This window comes from Acyrthosiphon pisum, chromosome A3 (genome assembly GCF_005508785.2).
Source record: "Acyrthosiphon pisum isolate AL4f chromosome A3, pea_aphid_22Mar2018_4r6ur, whole genome shotgun sequence".
NCBI classification, from domain to species: Eukaryota; Metazoa; Arthropoda; class Insecta; order Hemiptera; family Aphididae; genus Acyrthosiphon; species Acyrthosiphon pisum.
In genome coordinates, this window is record NC_042496.1 from 39,384,695 (window position 1) to 39,404,720 (window position 20,026).

The following is a 20,026-nucleotide window of genomic DNA, read 5'->3' on the forward strand; positions in this document are numbered from 1 at the left end:
GCCATGCAGGTGTTACAATAAAAATATATACTAACAGTAAAACTATTCCATATTACAAAGTCTCACATGCAACAACAAAAATCGTATTATAGAGAATTTCGTTGAACAGAATTCAATAAATTCGGTTGTCAAAAATATTTCGTTAAACAAAAAATGTTGTCAAATGAAAGTTATGAAAGTTTCACTGCGTCATATTATGTACGCGCAAAACGTTTAATTGATTTTGATTTAACGCGCAATTATGAAATCGACATTCCGCGGCAGTGTTCTCTTTGGCATAGTTCAAAAGTACAGCGTAGGTACGATACGCGTATATAATATTAATATAAAATATAAATTTTACGAGTCGTAATCAATATTGTTGCGCGGCGGTGCAGGCGTATGAATTCGTATAATATAAACGTTGATAAAAATACGAATTTCCAGACAAGAGCAATGGTTTTTTTCTTAAGACTTCGGCGCCACGTATAATAATGTCATATTAATTTAGTATCATCATAATATTAATGTTATTTCGTCGGAGGGGTGGTTGTGGTGTGAACTGCAGAACAAACCGACAACGCGAACCATTATATTATCATTATTGTAGACGTGCCACGGACTTTCGACGAAATCGGTCATGGCCAGGGGTAGGGTTCTAGGATTCTGACCCCCCCCCCCCCTTAAAATTTCTTTTTTTTTACCTTTTAATCTTATTTACCACACACTTCAATACACAGAGTTGTTCAATGATTGGTCATTTATGGTGTATCATCGTCCATCGATTATTACCACGTTTATTACGACCCGGAGACAGGGCCGTATTTGGGCAACGGGGTACACGTGCCCCCAGCAGAAAATTTTAGGGGGTAGCCGGCGGGGCACTCATTGATGATAATTTTTAGGTATTAGAGATATTAAGGGATAATAACTAAAATCCTGCGTATGCTGGTGGTCACGGTGTGATTATAATAAGATAATATTATTGTATACGATAATAATCGCTTTTCAAACCCATAACATACCCTATAGTGCAGTAGTTTGGCCGGCCTCGACACGATGTGCGCCTACTACAGTTGTACCCCCCGTGGGAGGGATGAGAGAGATTAATCAACGACGAGCAGTACTTCAAGGTACCACGAGGGGGAAGCGTATATATTTATATTTGAATAGATATTATAATGTGGTACGTGCGCACACGCGACGCGGCGACGTCCCAAAACGATTTAAAATATTCATGACATTATTTTCTCTCGAATTCTCTTCGTTTCTGCACTGCAGCAGGCGCATTTCAACGTTTCTGCCCATAATTGCATATGTACATACACACACGATAATAATAATAATTTCAATCGGCCGTCTGCAGCCGACCCCGCGGGTGCCCGCGTATACTGTATGCAAATATTATGCATTTTTTGCGATAAAATAACGAATCTGACTTGCGTGCACCTCAACGCATCGTCTGCAGACACTATATAGTAGTGTAGGTCTTAGTACTAAACTTTATACCTATACAACTACTGCAGTGTTTGTCTGTATTATTATGTTGATCACTTGTCATTGTGTAATGACACCAGTGTTGGGAAATATCTAGATAAGTTGTCTAGATAAAAATTATTTATCTTTTATCTTATCTAGATAAATGTCTACTCAGTTATCAGTTTATATTCATCTAGATAAAATTCTAGTTATCTATGATTACTTATCTAGATAATTTATTTAAATGAACTATAAAAAAATTTGAAAATTTAAAATATTTTTATTATTTTATTTTTACATTTTTCTATTTTTCATCTATTACATAGAAAACACGTTTAGTATAATACCATGATTTTAATATTTATTAATATTCATTGTTAGTCTGGAGTTTTACATCGTAAACAATTAGAAAACCAAAAAATAGAAATATGTAATGGGCATGTAGCTAGTAGGTAAGATTGTAAGAACAACTAATAATAGCAAAAGGAAAAACATCTATCCCTGCTACCCGCCGGCCACCACCGAATGATGATGGTCTCATTAGCTGATACCCGTTTCATAGAATTGTGTACAAAGTATGAAAAATAATTATTGTTTTAAACCGACAAAAATAAACCAACATTCATGGATATTGGACTCATAAGCATAATAATATTATAATAATTGTAATTTATAACAATTTAATATTTATAAAACCCTTTTAGAATTCTCGGTATTTCAGTTATCACTTAACCGATCTGTGCGACCTCTGTCCTCTGCTTTAAAAAATTTTAAATTATGTATAATTAATATTTTTTTTTTATCTGTAGACTCAAGTAGGTATCCTGAATATTTTAAAAATTAAACATGAAATTATCTCATATTTATCTAGATAAAAATGATTACAGTCATCTTTATCTTTATCTAGATAAATTATTAGTTATCTATTCCCAACACTGAATGACACTATATTATAATACACGCAGGTTCTGCTTTGTATATATTCTCAACTAGATATGACTATATGAGCGATGATGATAATATTTCACGAGCTGCCCGGATTAACGAACCCCGCCTAGTCATCGTGAACTAAGTGGCGTCAAGTGATATTATATTACTATAATATTACTAAATTGTTTTCTTTTTTAATCGAATATGTTTGTTATTTCTTCGAAAATAGAAGCGTTCGAGTACCACAACGATGGTGTCGCCGAGTTGGTTTTTGCAAAACATTACCACGGTAATCGTATTCATACTTGTAGTGATAACGGAAAAACCTGCTAGTGATGTAAGTGATTTAACCCGTGAAAATAAATTGTTCAAAACTTATCAAAGAATTGTGACGCGAGATGTACCTTGAGTTTTTACACCAACTCGTCTAAACTTTGGATGGTCTTAAAAAATAAATGATGTATATAGGTAAGTAAACACTACTATATATAGAATATATTTTGCATTTTTACGCGTCAACATTTTCATATACGAATATTCTAGTTAAAAAGTTTTGTTACTGTCAAACTTAGAAACCCAAAGTTGCTAAAAGATAAAAGGCATTTAAAATATAGTGTTACAATAGTTGTTATAGTATAATATTATATAGTCCCTCGACAATTTAATTTCGTCGTGTACCTGAAATTTTATTTCTTGACGTTTTAGCAAAATATTAAATGCGCTTATATTTTCATCGATTCGTTCCACTGATCTCTAAAATATATGCGAGTATATTATAAAGGATATAGGAACCTTTAACCTAAACCTCTAACCAAACGTTTATGTAACGCAGAGTAAAAAAATATATTTGCTTCTCGTAATTTATTCACCATAATTCGGACGTATCAGAAACAATGGACCCAAAAGGGTTTAGGGAATCGTGGGTCAGCCACCGTAAATTTTCAATTTTTTTCCAAGCTAATAATTCCTAAGTCGACAAACGAGCAATTTGCATACAATATATGTAACTGCAGCTAGTCTATACCCATTATGTCCCATCCTATGAATACTTGCATCTTACCTGCTGAAAATAATTTCAAACACTACGATAAACTGCTTATTAGGACTTGAATACGTTGTTTTACGGTATAGAAGACGTATGCAGTTTTAACTACATTGGTAATAAAGTCAAAATTATAATTATCATATTTTATTAAGGCTAAAAACATAATTGTATTCATTTCTACTAGCTATTAAAATAATTATAAATCATAAGACATTATTTTGCGCAGTTAAACGGCTATATTCGTATAATTTATAATCTCCACGAAAAGTATAGACGTACGAACGTATTAGTTTTATACCAACAAATCTAAAAACGCGTAAAATGTTCAATCCGTCCACTATAGGTAATAATATAATATACTATCAGTCGATATGTGGAGGTAAAATTATTCGGCGAAAATGTAAATATTATAGTATACCTACCCAATAATTTTCAGCAGTATATGCTGACATAATATTTAAAATAATTGAAATCAACGAGTTTTCACGTCTTGTCAATCCGGCGAACAAATTAAGTTATAATAGTATGCATTCATATCGGTCGTCGGTGGGCTTTAACATAATAATCATTACATATATACATAACCACTTTCGTCCGTCGAATTTTCCTGATTTGATTAACATGATATTCGAATTATTATCGTTGTACGGTCGGCCCCGCGCGATGTCATATACATTAATAATAAATAATAATTAATAATAATAACAACAATACGTATATAAGCAATAAAACATTGCCGTAATTGGACCGTCGAAATGTACCCCGCGCATCCGACCAACAAACGCTGTCAACAATCATTATTATTGTTTTTGAACCGAAACTTTTTTTTACGACTGTCGTACCACATAAAATACGCACTTATATACTACTGTAGAGCATTATCTGCGTACGTACAGCCCCACCGTGGTATCTACCTGGTATGTTTTTTTCTCGTTTTATTCCAGTGTAAGATTTGCCCAGGATATTACATGAACCGGCCACAGCCACCAGAGGATTGGTTTCATACACATATTTTATTCTCCGCGTATACAAAATATTACGAAAATACGCCATGTATATAACGTTATTATTATTATACTGCAGTCGGTCGTTGTATAAATGGTTTCGCCCTTGTGTTACGCACCGCTATCTTTGTATACTTATATATTTATATGTATATGTGTATTTATATAAAAAACGAATATTATTATATAATATCGTAAAAAAAGACCCGGGGCAAACCGGAAAAAAAAATCTACTGGAAAATATTCACGCGACGCCGGTGCAGTGGCTAGAGCGATTTAATTTACCGCCAATATTATATAATAATATAGTCCTGAGATTTTCCTAGAGCAAATACGTTTAGTACGCTATGATATACCTATGCGTCCTATGTATACTTACACACGGATAGTATCCCCGTTGATGTATTTTATCGTCCTTGAGCCCCTGCAGCAATCTAAGACTGATCAGTCCGATCGAGTCCGGTGGGCGGATGTACATGTTACCGGGGATGATGACAATTCCTAATAAAGGAAGGAAATAATGATGTCTTTGTCTAGGAATTGTCAACATTTCCGTAAGGTTTATTATAGGCGATGTCAGTTGTTATTCTCTTCGAATTTATTGAAAATTGAAAATATGAAGAAAAAAATCTCGTATCGACTACTCGTATATATTTATCTGAATGTAGGATATTTTACACCCACTGATAGGACTATTAGCACCTTGGAGTTGTACATATTGATACTTCAGTGTTTTTATTTATAAAATATGTTTATTATATAATATATACGATGTAATAATAATAATCATTATTAATACAAACTAAATTATTTAAAATACGGTTATATAAAAAAAAAAACATAAATATAGTTATGAACTGATTATAGATTGAATTACTTCGATTAAACACGTATCATATAAAAATGTGTAATATAGGTATATATTATATTATATTATATAATCTATATATATAAGAATCCAACTTGATTTTAGAGACGAAAGAAACCAGTTTGTTTGTTTATTTATTATCATTATTAATTATTTATTTATTTGTTTGCACTTGCATTTTTCCATTTGAAATGTATATTGTTCATTGAACAAATAATTTATTGCTACATTTTTTTCTACCTTATATCTATTATAATAAAAAGAATAAAATTTACCACTCCAGTAGTTGAATTCAAAATGTAGGATATATAATTTTCAGAAATTAGTAATAACAATAACTGTAATTATATTATATTATTTGTATAGCCAAAAAATAGTCATATTATGTTTTTAAATTAAATCATAAAAATATAATTTCTTCCGGGGGAAGGTCGGGCAGCTATTATATAATAATAACTGTCTTGAAATGTTGTCTTGTAAAATTGTTATGATTTATATTATTGTTCTAAATTATTATGTTATTCAAAATGATAAAACAAAAAAAACTGTATGAAAAAATCCTCAAGGGTTGATTATTTATTAGGATCATAGGGAATATATTGTATATATATTATATATGATGAAAATAATATGTAAACTGCATAAATTAAATTAAAATATCTAAAAAAAAATAAACTGGTTGTTTTTCATATTATAATTAAATTATATTTATCTACTATTCCCAAATATATAATTTTAGTAAAATTATTTTATTATGTAATATGTGGCTATCATTCCCTGATATCGTTAGGAAATGATAGCATGTACTGGGCAATGATATAATTTCCTTCCTTTATTAGAAATTGTCATCATTTCCTAAATGTGAACATATCCGGTAACATATAGGTACATTAAAACACATGAAATTACTGTGATGTTGATAATACCTAATTGTTTCCGACAAACAGTGCAAATTATATATTATTAGTATAGTACAAAAGTTTTTATTTTTTAAATTTTGTTTTTAATAAACAGAGATTTAAATTATAATTATGAACTATTTTTATAAATATCAAACATATTATTAACTAATTAATAATTATGGTGAAATACTGGAAATAGAAACAAGTTAATTTATTACTGTACAGTTGAAACTCAATCAATAAGTACGACAAAAACTACTAAGGCCTACATATTATAGGCGAGTCTATGTGTGCTTAAGACTATTAGAATTATTTGTTGTTTTTTGGGGGGTTTTCGGTAAAAAAACAGCATCATTTGAACATGTTGCTATTATTATGACTTATGAACAAAGTTTTCTTTGGAGTTAAGGCAATTACAATATGTAACCTATATAACCTATATAACCTTTATAACATTCTTCACCTTGTCCACATCCCAAAAATGTTGAGATCTGATGCACTATGCACATGGGTGTTTATTGATTATTATTGAGGTAATTATATTATTACAAGCACACGAATTATACTTATCTTACATCATATTATTAAATTTTAAATACCATATGAGTATAAAATTATTATAGCATTTCGGTGAAAAAACTCGACAACTTTTTAATAGCACTATTTACGCTCGCTGCGTCATAAGCTATATCGCCTTAAAAAGTACTTTTACATGCAAACACGCTCAATTCAAGTGACTGTTAAAACTCGTAATTATTAAATACTTTACAACTTTATTTTTGAACATTTTTCAGTCATTTTCGTTGAGGTTTAACACCAGATATACGAACGATGCTCTCACGGGTGGCATTACTTTTAATTTACTTTGATGAAAAATTTCCACATCTCTGTTTGGTTAGCGCCTTTTAATTGGTTTTTCTGTCTGTATGTACACAAGTACTTCAGGAGATCTTATACTTCACCAAATGTATTTCAATTTCAATACACACATAATACATAGTACCACGTGTTAAATTGTAAACTGTTTCAGAATCCTCTTCAAATAAGTATATACCTATAAGTAGGTATCTCATCAAATTAAACATGTAATTGTGTACTTACCTAAATTTAAATTTATCCGACAGTACTTAACAATATTATATATACTGATATTGTAATAATGGTTACACAATATTTCATCATACATTATATTATTATATTGAATTGTATATTTGAATATTATATTTAAGAGTTTAAGACTACTTAAATTTATTTATACAATTGGAACAATAGTTAACAATATAGTTATTGTCTATCATAATATTATAATCGTTTGTATTGTTGGTAGGACTTATTACGGATAACACCCTAAAAAAGGTTAAACACAAAACAACGATATAGATGTCACACACTTTTTCTTCAAAACGTTGAACATTCCGACGAGTTTATTAATTATGGATATTTTTTACTATCTTTGTTAACAAATATATGTATATTAAAAATATTTATTACCTAGGCATTTAATTATTGATGTTATGTTTTTATGTACAAAAGTGTATAAACTCTAACGCTATTCAAATGAAAGCCAAATAAAAAAAAAATAAATAAATAAAAAAATTTAATATTTCAATATAATATTTCACCTTATGAAAGATAAACAGCAAGATAAAAAATAATTTAAAAAAGCCTTTCGAAAATAAAATTTGTTTCTGTTGTTGTTGTGTCGTAAGAACATTCAAAATAATATTAATAATAACACAATTTAAATTTGTTTCAACGGTATTTTTATTCTTACTAAATTACTAAAACTTAATATTATACCTACTGTGTTGGGAATAAATTATTAATAATCTAAAACTTATTTTTACGAAAACGTTTACTTCAAATAAATGACGTCTCATTTAGTTTTCCGTAATATTGTATATTGTTTAATATAAATATCTCAAGCAAAAAAAAAAATATATAATAATATAAAAATAATCCAAAACCCAAATGCTTTTATCTACACTGGCTTTTACAGAAGAAAAAATGAGTCTATAATTTTAGAACGTGTTTTGGTAATAATTTTTAAGCTTATGTTTCTTATTAAAAATATTTTAACATCACTCCTGAATAAATTTTTTCTTTTTAATATAATATCCGAGCCATTAGATATTTCGAGGTATATACGTATAAACCAATTAGGGAAATATTTTAATCTCGATATTTCAGCGTAGCTAGTCTTCTCTTATATATTATTATATTGTAATTCACTGCAATTGGTGTAGTATACCTACGTTGCACTTAAACATTTCAAGCCCGCCGATGACGTGCCGGACGATTATGACGTTATACTTAGGTCATCCTTTATCGATTGGCCAACGATATAATATATACCTAATAGCGTAACTATATAAGTAAATAACTCATAGGCGTAATTAGGGGGGATTTAGGGGCTAAGCCGCCCCAAAAAGTGTCCGTAGCTCCCCAAACATATCCTACATTTTGTTTTAAGCTTATTCAATACATTAAAAAGTAAGGCCTTAGCCGCCCCCTTCCAAATCCCAAACGCTATTTGCCTATATGATATAACTATACTGCGATAACAGCTTCACCGTGATAACCACCTCAGTCGTTGCTTTTATTGATAGCGTTGGACGTTTGGATTTTTTAGGAGACGTTGGACACCGGCGATGACGGCGAATGCAGTTCCGGATCGCAGGACAACATCGAGTACGTGCGCCGGAAACGCCGGTTGCGCCGGAAACAGAATAAGCTCCCGTGGTCCGTGGTCAACCCGGACGAGAACTTCTACTTCAACTGGCTAATGGTGTTGACGGGCTGCACGCTGTACAACCTGTGGACGGCTATCGTCCGGCAAAGCCTGCCCGAGCTGCAGAGCATGGCCTCCCCGTGGTGGTCGGCCATGGACGCGTTCAGCGACATCGTGTTCCTGCTGGATGTGGCCGTCCAGTTCCGCACCGGCTACCTGGAACAGGGCCTGATGGTGTACAATACCAGCAAGCTAGCCGGCCACTACATCCGGTCTCGTTCGTTCATGTTCGATCTTATAGCACTCACGCCACTGGATCTGATACAGCTAAAGATCGGCGTGCACCCCATACTCCGGTTCCCCAGATTCATCAAGGTAAAGCCAGACTAAAGCATATATCATTATTCGTAATATTTATTTAAATATTATACGTGGGTTTAGAATAAAAAGATTCTAAATATAATTTTTTTCAAAAGTCACGTTTTTAACTAAAATGGTTTTAGAATGCAAAGGCGCATATTTTAAGCTAACATTTATGATTATACGATCATTATTGACGATTTTTAAAAGTAAAAGGTTCTAAATCGCTAAAAATTTAATTATAAACACAATTTAATCAAAGTGCAAACGCTCGGTTAATGGAACAAAATTATTAACAATACGTTAGTATGAAAAGGTTCTAATTAAATTAATCACTACCAATAGTGCCTAATAATTATTACATTTATCCATATTCAACAGAATTTTACGATTGAGATACAGATTATGATGTTTTATAATTATTACATTGTTTTGTGTTAGAAGATTGGTAGCAATTAGAAAGCATTATTCTGAAAAAGATTCAGCTAACAATAATAAAAATAATAAATAAGAATGAAAAAATTCTAATTAAATATATTTTTTTTTATTTTATAATGAAAAGGTTCTAATATTGTAGAATCTTTTCATACCAAACATTTTATAATTTGTATTTTATTAATTTGTATACCAACCAATACAGCAAATTATTATTATTATGTTGTGAATTAAACTATACAAATCGCTGCATATTGCCTTAGAATTTTAATTTTCAAAAAATGTTGTTCAAGGAGTAACATTTTTGAACTCAAACCTTAAAATTGCTCTTCTGGACAATTTTATAAAAACGATTTAAAACCTTTTCATTCTAGACCCACGAATATTGTATCACTGTTAGTTTCTGGTACGATATTAAGAGTACCATATATTATATGAGTTAGGTATAATTGTTAACACTGCAACGACAGCATATACTCAGCGAGTAATGTATTTCTTAACAAGTTATGCCTATATAGCTACCTGGGTTTCTAGGTTCTACTTATAGTGTGCTATGTAACTTCATAAAACAATGCAATATGTAACTAAATATATCATTTTCTGTTGCAAGCTAATAACCTTAGCAGTTAAAGCTGTACCAAGAATAAAAAAAAAAAAAAAACAATGCAATATATTTTAATGTTACACGAAATGAGTTTGACAAAAATTTTGAACACAAAAATCTAAGACATCGAATAATGCCTTTACTTTAAGCAAAAAACAGATAATTCTATAAAAACAATTCACTCCGTTAAATTAACTAAACTGCTCTGTTATTTATTTTGTAATGAGTAACTAACTTTCTTTTAAAAGTATAATTCACCCAATTTAATATACCTATATTACGTTTATTAAAAAATTATATTTTTATTAGCAATTTTAATGTTAAATTTATCAATTTTATAATATTACTAGCTGATCCCGTGCACTTCGTTGCCCGTTAAATGTATCAACTCTATATGACTCAAACTTTGTTCAATTCATTATTTAATATTCGGTGTATGGTGTTCAAAATTTCCGTTGCTTGGAATAAAAATTCTGATTCACAGCAGTACCTACATTATCAGTTACGCGATCTACCTGCGGTAGATCGCAGACCCCTGCTGTTTGTCTGTAAGTGTATGTTTTAACTCTAAAGTATCAAAGTTATACCAAGCTTGTCGTTTTTACTTAATTTCACCTACGGTGGATTAATATAATCAATTTATACAAAATCTTATCCTAACCAAACCTTACTAAAATCCGATGAATAAAAAATAAACAAATTTAACGCTTTGTAAATTAACCTATCTTTTTCCCAGAGGCCTAATATACCCACAAACATTAACTTATATATATAACTATATAAATACACAGACTGTAACTATACAGGCTAAACTCTGGAACTACTTATCAGATCTTCTTGTATATATTATATATATATGTATATTGACAAAAGATAATAATACAAATCAACAAACATGCTCAATAGCAACCAATGTATTATACATAGGTGGATTTTCCTAAAATTTTCTTTCATATAAACCTTCTCCGTGAAGTACTCTTTTGTTAAAAAAAATTCAAGAACATTTAATGCCGAGATTTTCATTTCACATTTTTTTAGTTAGATATTACATTATAATTTATATTTAAAAAGTAAAGTAAATAGTTTTTTTTATTATTATTATTATTATTATTATTATTATTATAGCTTAAAAATCCATGGAAACCATTTATAAACAAAAATTTCCATCGGAAATCTCAAAATTACCGTTTGAGCACCTCTCGGGATTGGTCTTCTCCTTTTTTAAATTAGCCTATCTTTTATGATGTACCAAACTACACACAGTGTAAAAATGTCATCAAGATCGGTCCAGTAGTTTCGGAGTTTATCCCGGACAAACACGTGACACGAGATTTTTATATATATAAGATACATTTAAATGTGTACCTATTATATACAGTAGGTAAGAGGCTTATAGAAAACACAACGATAACTGTAAGATAACACTCATTATCCCAATCAAAATATTGTTTCCATGAAAATTATCGTAGATATGACTATTTTTTTTAACGTGATTATCGGTTAGGTTAGATTATTGCCTTATCGGTATAGTTATTAGGTTATTTTTCATATAGAATATATATAAATATATATACATACTTTTTGTGATGAGTGATGGTTGATATTTTTAATTTTATATTCCGTAATGGAGTATTTTTATGCAAATGTCGATGAATATGAATATCAAATATTGAAGCAGCATTTTTTTTATGCATTTAAAGTTTAGTCAAGAGTTAGGTATGAGGTGACAGTAGGTAATATTGTGTGATGTCGTGCAGCACTTCAACTACACTTCAGCACTCGTCTAAACTTTAAATGTTTTCACAAGATATAAAATTGTTAGTGCAATATATTCATTATTTGTATACATCGATGTGTTAGTAAAAATGTTGACTATTTTTAAACAACAGAAAACGATTTAAGAAATTGCTGATGAAAATTTATAAAAACAAAACAAAAATTGTTACATACTATATTTTCTAGACAAATTAATTAAAAACAATTATTATTTTTATTTGTTCGTTTAAAAAATGTACGAAACTAATATTATGTTCTGTGTTAAAAGCATCACTGTGTTATGCATACACCATTACGACATTACCTAATAAGATTCTACCTGAACGACAGCCGTATATTTTTTAGGTTTAAGTCACCCTGTGGAATTTGTGAAAATATTCAGTTACCTAAAGTTGTGTAAAAATAATAAAATAAAGTGCACAGGACCTGCAGTAATGTAGTTGTCCAGCCGACCAGGAACTCGTATCCGGGATTACCGCACTAGGTGGTTGTTATTTCGTTTGTTGATCGTATACAGAGGACGTATTTTGGAAAATAGTTTTCGTTTATACATCAGCTTAAAATCCCTTCGACAGGTTAAACGTATAAAATATCTGATTGGTCTAATTTAATATATAATATACCTAGGTACGTTATATTATTGATACAAAAACTGAATAACTGAATATGGATTAGGGACTAGGGTCCATTTTTACATATAGAGATATATCAATACATCATATATCAAAAGATTGCATTCCTATGTCATAATAATCATGTGGTGATACCAACTTTTTTTGAAACAAGTGACTCCTCAAAAATTCGTCAACTTAAAACAAATCATCACAGAAGAAAATGTTCTAAAAACCAACTAATTTTTTGTATCATCTGTGACAGACAATCTATAAATGCAGTAAGCATATTCGAGCTACTACAATATTAATATAGTTAATAGTGACTTAATACATATACTAGCTGATATACGTCTATTTTATATTATTACTTATTAGTTATTAGTATAAAACGGTCAAAAATCAGAATTTGAATAATTGAATATACTCACACATATGGATACGAGAACGTACAAATAGGGGGGGGAGAGGATCACGTTCAAAAAATCATCCTGTATACATAAACCCTGAATTTTTTTCACGCAAACGTCTCTCTCGTGGCGAACAAACACCGCGCACGTGTGACGCGGCCACGCGGATGAGGTTTCGTTCGATTATCATGGTGTTACGTGCGTTTAGATAATTTCGTGAGAAACCTTATCCGATTGGACGACGAAGAACGGTGTAATAAATGCCACATGTTTCATCCTATTTTTTTTCAAGCTTTTTTTCTTCCGTGAACGCGCACGTACATTAGTCAAATTGTTCAATATCGTACGAATACGCGTACCGTCTACGAACAAATGAGCATTCACTCGATATCCGATCCCGACGTATGCACCTAAATACATAATATATATATATAGGTAACACTGCACACGCGGTGACTATGAAATATACACTGCACCCGCTATGTTTTTTCATAAAACACCCAAAAACGTTTTCTGACATTTTGTTTTTTTTTTCATCATCGTGGCTGTCGATAAAAAGTCGTTTCGGATTTTGCCCGTATTCGAAAAATACGCTGCGCACTGACTGGGCACTGCAGTGGTGCGCAGACATCAACATCTGTTTTGGTAGGTTGAGTACGATAACAATATAATATATGGCCAGTTTATCTTATATTAGGAACTTTCAATAATAAATGTATACCCGAAACCAAATTTTACTTCACCCTGTAAATATAGCTGATCTCAAAACGAAATCTTGTTTTTACACAACGCAAATAAATCAATCGATCTTATAAAATATTTGGTTCGGTATGAAGATGGATATTTTAGGACAAGTATTCAAATACATTCACAACATCATCACAAGAATTAATGAATAAAATAATATTATTAACATAATCGTACTATAATATGCATAATTTAGGTACTGAAGAGTGAAGACAGATTGATGAGTTTTTCATTTATTTCCACAATCCTACCAATTCCCTAACTACTAATGGAGCAAGCATGCGCATATATTTAACGAAATTACAAGAAATGAAACAGAAACAGTTAAAAATGTGTTATTATAGGTACCTAATACAAAAAAAGATACATTTAAATTGTGATTTTTAAAACTTTGTTCTATTTTTTCTAGAATGTTGAGACTTTCACATATTATTTTGGTATTTTTTTTTTTTGATATTTCGGGATGATTCTGTGTGAATTTTTTTTTGATTTTATTGTTATAGTTTCTTTACTATCGAAGTCAGTAAAAGTATTTTTAATTCACGAAATCAACTTTTTAAAACTATCAATATTTCTATGCACTCAAAATGCATTTAACTATTTCATCAGTCGATTGCATTTTTGTATTTCTATTGCATTTATTTAATTATATTTAAGGAAATGTATATTATTAAAATACATAAACTATAATTATTTCATATTAATTGAGTTCTATACACAATTCCATCACTATTCTCTGCTTGATAAAAATAAATTATAGCGGTCCTGTTAATATAATTGCCAATTGGATAGCACAGTCGAACGACTCAAAAAAAAAAGAAGATTGAAAGTATTTTTTATATAAATATGCTGTTCCCTTGCGCATAAGTTATTTTAATGTCAAATGATACAGTTTTATGTAGGTACGAAGACAACGAATGATTGTATTATTTTTCTTATTCAATGTATAAGTGTATCGTTTTGACCTTTGGGTTGAAAACATATTATATCAGATCGGAATGTATAGGAGTGGCTGGGGCTGGTCTATTGGTTTTACAATAAGTGTCGTTCTGTTTTTTTATACTCTGTTTATTTCTTCTGAAAACGCATTTTTGGGCGTAACGCCATACTATAATGTATCTCGATCAATCGCTTTGAAATTGAACACAGATTATAATAAAATACCTACTTAAGAAAGGTCATTGCTTGGTTTACCCGAAAATGATCCCGGCTCGTTAAAATCCTGACCTGCTTGCAGTGTGATGTTTTATTCACAGTTTTTTTCGAATACTTTTTTTCACCACAAAATTCGAAAAAAAACTGTGAATAAAACACCACCCAAGCAGTTCGGGATTTTAACGAGTCTGGATCATTTTTAGGTAAGCCAAGCACAGAAACGATTTTTGACCCGAATGATAAATCATTCCCAAGTATCGCATTCATAATAATAATACAATACATATATTCTAATGGTTCAGACTTACGAGGAATTGAGCAGAGTCCAACAACTTGTATCTGTATATCATGTCAGGAGTTCAGGACCTTTTTTTTCATTTAAGTGATCAGTCTTAGTCACCACGCAAACATGCGTATATATTATGTGGTATTCATAACCTGGATAAAGCACCGTACCGTGCATGAGCAGTATAATTTGACGCCCCCAACGAAAAAGGACGTAACTCACTTTTACAATTTTTTTTTTTTTTTCAAAGTGGTTTTACTGGTGTTACTGGATTTCCGACGAAGATGGTAGTAACTCAATTTTATTGTTCACAACGTCTTTGTTTGATTAAATACAACAATCAGCGTCGCCGGACAACCAGAAAAACAGTAACACCACATTGAAAAGAAAATAAATAAATCGTAAAAGTGAGTTACGTCCTTTTTCGTTGGGGGCGTCGAATTATCTTAACTACAGTATATATTATATTATTACTGAGTGTTTATTTTAAGAGTCAACACCAATTATATAAAAAATATTTTTTTTATACATTTTTATTGTTATCAGTTATCAATTTTAAGTTTTGTATTTTGCTGAATGAAATCATTAAATATTTTTGTTAGAACTTTATGTATACCTACACTTCAATTTTTAACGAATGGTTAATTGTAGTTATAAAATACAAGTATTTGAAGCAGTTGACCAATTTTTTAAGAGGTACCTATATAGTCTGTACGGTAAACGTTTTGCTCCCGCCGTTTCGTCCCCGTCAAAAAAACCAGTCCACGGACGTTTCGTTCCCGGCAATTATTGAGATAGGACGTTTCGTCCCGGAGAGTTATTTGCCATAGGACATTTGGTCCCCGCATACTTTGATAATTTAAATGCATTAATTTTTAATGAACAATTTAATCTTTAAATGACAATACTACAAACTATACAAATACATAATCACAATTGTATTAAGTCAACACAAAATGTAGTAAAAATTAATAAATTAAAATTAAATATGTACTATAATATTAAGATAAATTATATATTTATTTTTAGGTCAACTGACTTATGTTTTTTAAATAGTATAAAATGTCATTATTATCATCATTATATTGCAATTTCTTTTCCTTAAAACTAACTATTTTCGGTACATTTATTATTTAATTTTGTTATTAATTTTTAATTTTTAATTTTAATTAATTTTTAATCACTCAAATACTCTTAAAATAAAGTACCTAGTTAAATAATTATATAATATTACATTGTTATAATGTTAAAGTAAAACCACGACGGCATGGTATTTTTATTTAACAAGAATAATTATAAGTAGAAACAAATTAAGAATTAAAAGAATAAAAATAGTATTTAATAAAATATTTGAATAATTTTACTCAAATACTTAACAACACTACATATTAGACATTACAGAATTGTTCATTAAAAATGAGTGCATTCAGATTATCAAAGTATGCCGGGGACCAAACGTCCTATGGCTAATAACTCTACGGGACGAAACGTCCTATCTCAATAATTTCCGGGGACGAAACGCCCGTGGACTGGTTTTTTTGACGGGGACGAAACGGCGGGGGCGAAACGTCCGCGATTCAGTCTGTACCACTCCACTCCGCTTATCTATTAACTTAAAATACTTGAAACTAGTTAACAAATTTTCGAAAAAATCTAATTTATTTTTTCGACGTTAAAAATTGAATCGTGATTAATAGGTAATTGAGATATTCACCAAATATTTATATTAGCATTTGTTATACATCATGATATCATTTTCAAAATATTTTGGGTATCTTAGAGCTGTTTATAGACATTTACAATTATCTTCTTTATAAGTGATCATAATATTAACCAGTTAATTTAAATTTAAGTATTTGCATCTGGAGTATTTTTAAATGTATTTCAGAATGTCTAGACAGATTTAAATTGAGTAGAATAATGAATCCAGTTGACTTATCAGTTATTTATTGAAACAATATTTCTACGAAACTTTTGAAAAATAATTATTTTGAAATAATATTTATGTAAATCCAATTTACTTGTATTTAATTATAATTTACAACAAACGGAAAACCCATGGTACTAGGTATTAATAATTAAATTCAAAATTGAAAACCGCACATAAATTGAAAATTTGATTGAAATTCAGTTTTTTATAACTCAATTATTGTGATTTTTCTATTATTTCCAAACAACGTTATCGATCAATAATTTGTTAAAAGGTTTTGTTGGACGAAAATTATTGGACGAAAATTAAATGACAAAAATAAAAGAACATTTTTTGGTATATATACCTATATCTATTGTGGTACCTAATGATAACATACATTTATTTATTGTTTATTAATATTTTTAAAAATATTTAAATTCACGTAATACTTTCGTAAATACTTAAATAAAATGTATACAAGTATCGTAGTAGGTAGTGTGCATTTATGCGTTTTTACGTGCTTCCGATTTTTAGTCCACTCCGTAATCTTAATTTAAATATAAAGGCATTATGTTATTATTATTTATGAATTATTGATCTTTCATTAAACATCGAAATAATGGCAAAACTTATATGTCTATACTATCTGTCTGCGTGAGAGAGGTGAACATTTTAGTACTTGTATTGGGGATAAAGTGGTCTTAACAGACCATTACAACTTTTAAGCAATAACGCGTTAGCCGCGACAAAAATTAACGATCGAAAATCACTCTTCCGGTATATAATTCAATATATTTGAAGAATAAAATATTAATCGAAACTTAAAACGTTTCAAGTATTTAGCGTTAATAATAATATAATCCTGTGCGGCGGGCGACAATTAAATTCAAAACGAAGCAGCGCTTAGCGGAAAGGGGTGTTTTATTAATGGTGTATATTAATACCATACATAATATAGGTACCAGCTACATATTATTATTATAGACTTATATACTCGCGAATATTTATGTACATACGAAACGGAAGTTTATTGCAAATCGATCAGTGCGGGCAATTTAGTGCACGGTAATTATAATATCGCGGTTAAACAATGCGCGCGCGTTTAATAAATTTAATTACCCACTAAACGCCACACGATCATTACTATAGGCAGGTAGGTATATAGTAATATAGTCAGTGGTATAATATAGTACCTACCTATATTATATATTATTCGGGTTCGCGACGAATTTCGGGATAAAAGTACGCTCGTCGAATCGATGCGTAACAAAGTCGCGCCGAGGTCGTTTGCATTTTGATAAAATGTACGAATTTTTTTTTTCCAATACGCCGCCGCCGCCGCCAGACCCCTGTCAGCAATTCGTATCGTGGCCGCAGTATAAAACCGACTTTTTTTTTTTTGTCGGTTTATCCCTTGTCCGCTTTATAGTTTGGATAATAATAATAATAATATATATTGTATAACTATATATAATCATAAATAACCGCGTGTAAATGGAGTGGACCTCCGCCATTGTAGACGCGCGAGGTTTGACGTCCCGCGATGATGGATATCGAACGATAGTACACCGACAAATTTACAAACACTGCCGACATGTTTTCGGTTGCGTTTAGACGATAATATTAATAGCGGCTGAACACGGGAGAGGTTTTCATTTTTTGACGGAAAAACACGCGGTGGCAGCCTGCAGACGGGGGAAAGAAATATTATCTCAAACGAGGTCGCCTCCGATCCTTTTTAGCTGATAAGGCACGTTTGCGGCGGTGTTGGCATTCGGTCAGTCCATCGTCGCCGGGCCATAAAGTCTTTTGAACGACGAGCAGCGTTATGTACATCGCATATATATTAATTGCCACCTACTTATTCCCAGCGCACGCATATACGATTTTTATACGCAGGCTCTCGTGTGCCAATATGGCCATAATTAGATCCGAGACGGATACGTACCCGCGGGGGGGTTGGCCATCGCGCTGAGATTTCCCGTTTTCCCGCATCATCACGTGCAGTGTCGGTTGAACGTGAAAACAGCGTAACACCACTCTGTGTGCCACTTCGTATATTATACACTATATATATTATTATAATAAAATGAAGGTATATAGGTCCTAGGAAGGTACGTGATGGCGATGTCAAGGCGGAGTGGAGTTCCCATTATTACTGCTGCAGCTATAGGTCAATACATAATATAATATCATATACCTACGACCCGAGATTATACGGTCGCATCCATTTTTGAGTACGTAATAATATCACATACGACCCGCACCTATGAGCACGGCCGATCGATCCGTGTCGAACTACTGCGGATTTCAGCAGGCAATATAATATATAAATAGTTCATGTGATATTATGTAATAAAACAGACGACCTATGCGTCTTGTGTAAGCGATAAAAAAATACATCGGCGGATGTCGCCGAAAACCACACGGATAACCACCTGCAATATATGATAATATAATATATAACACGTCGTTTAGAAACGATTGCTATTATGATCTCTCGTAAAAAAAATTCGTCCTACTTATGTACTTCAAAATGCTATGATAGAACGAATCAGTAGTTTACATCTTTGGTCTTAGCTATTTTAATTGCATTTCCAGTGCAACTCTTGTTCTTAGAACACGATTTCTTGTAGTTATAATGCCCTAACAAATCGCAATCCCGTAAATCCTCTCCGTCCCATCTAATATCCATACAACATAGTTAGATATCTATATAATACTGCAGCTCTATAGTTCTATTTAATTGCCGATGCGAACGTGGAAACTACGACTGTGAGTTTGAAGCACAA

The 20,026-nt window shown here is 31.1% G+C and overlaps 1 protein-coding gene across 3 annotated transcripts in view; it reads left to right on the forward strand.

Annotated features, from left to right (window-relative positions):
- Positions 1-20,026, forward strand: part of LOC100160518 (cyclic nucleotide-gated cation channel beta-1-like) — a 147,921-nt gene that overhangs the window by 115,823 nt on the left and 12,072 nt on the right. For all 3 annotated transcript variants that reach the window (XM_029491603.1, XM_029491602.1, XM_029491604.1), the window contains one exon: positions 8,840-9,313. In XM_029491603.1, the coding sequence (XP_029347463.1) occupies positions 8,840-9,313 (474 nt within the window). The remainder of the gene's footprint in view (positions 1-8,839; positions 9,314-20,026) is intronic.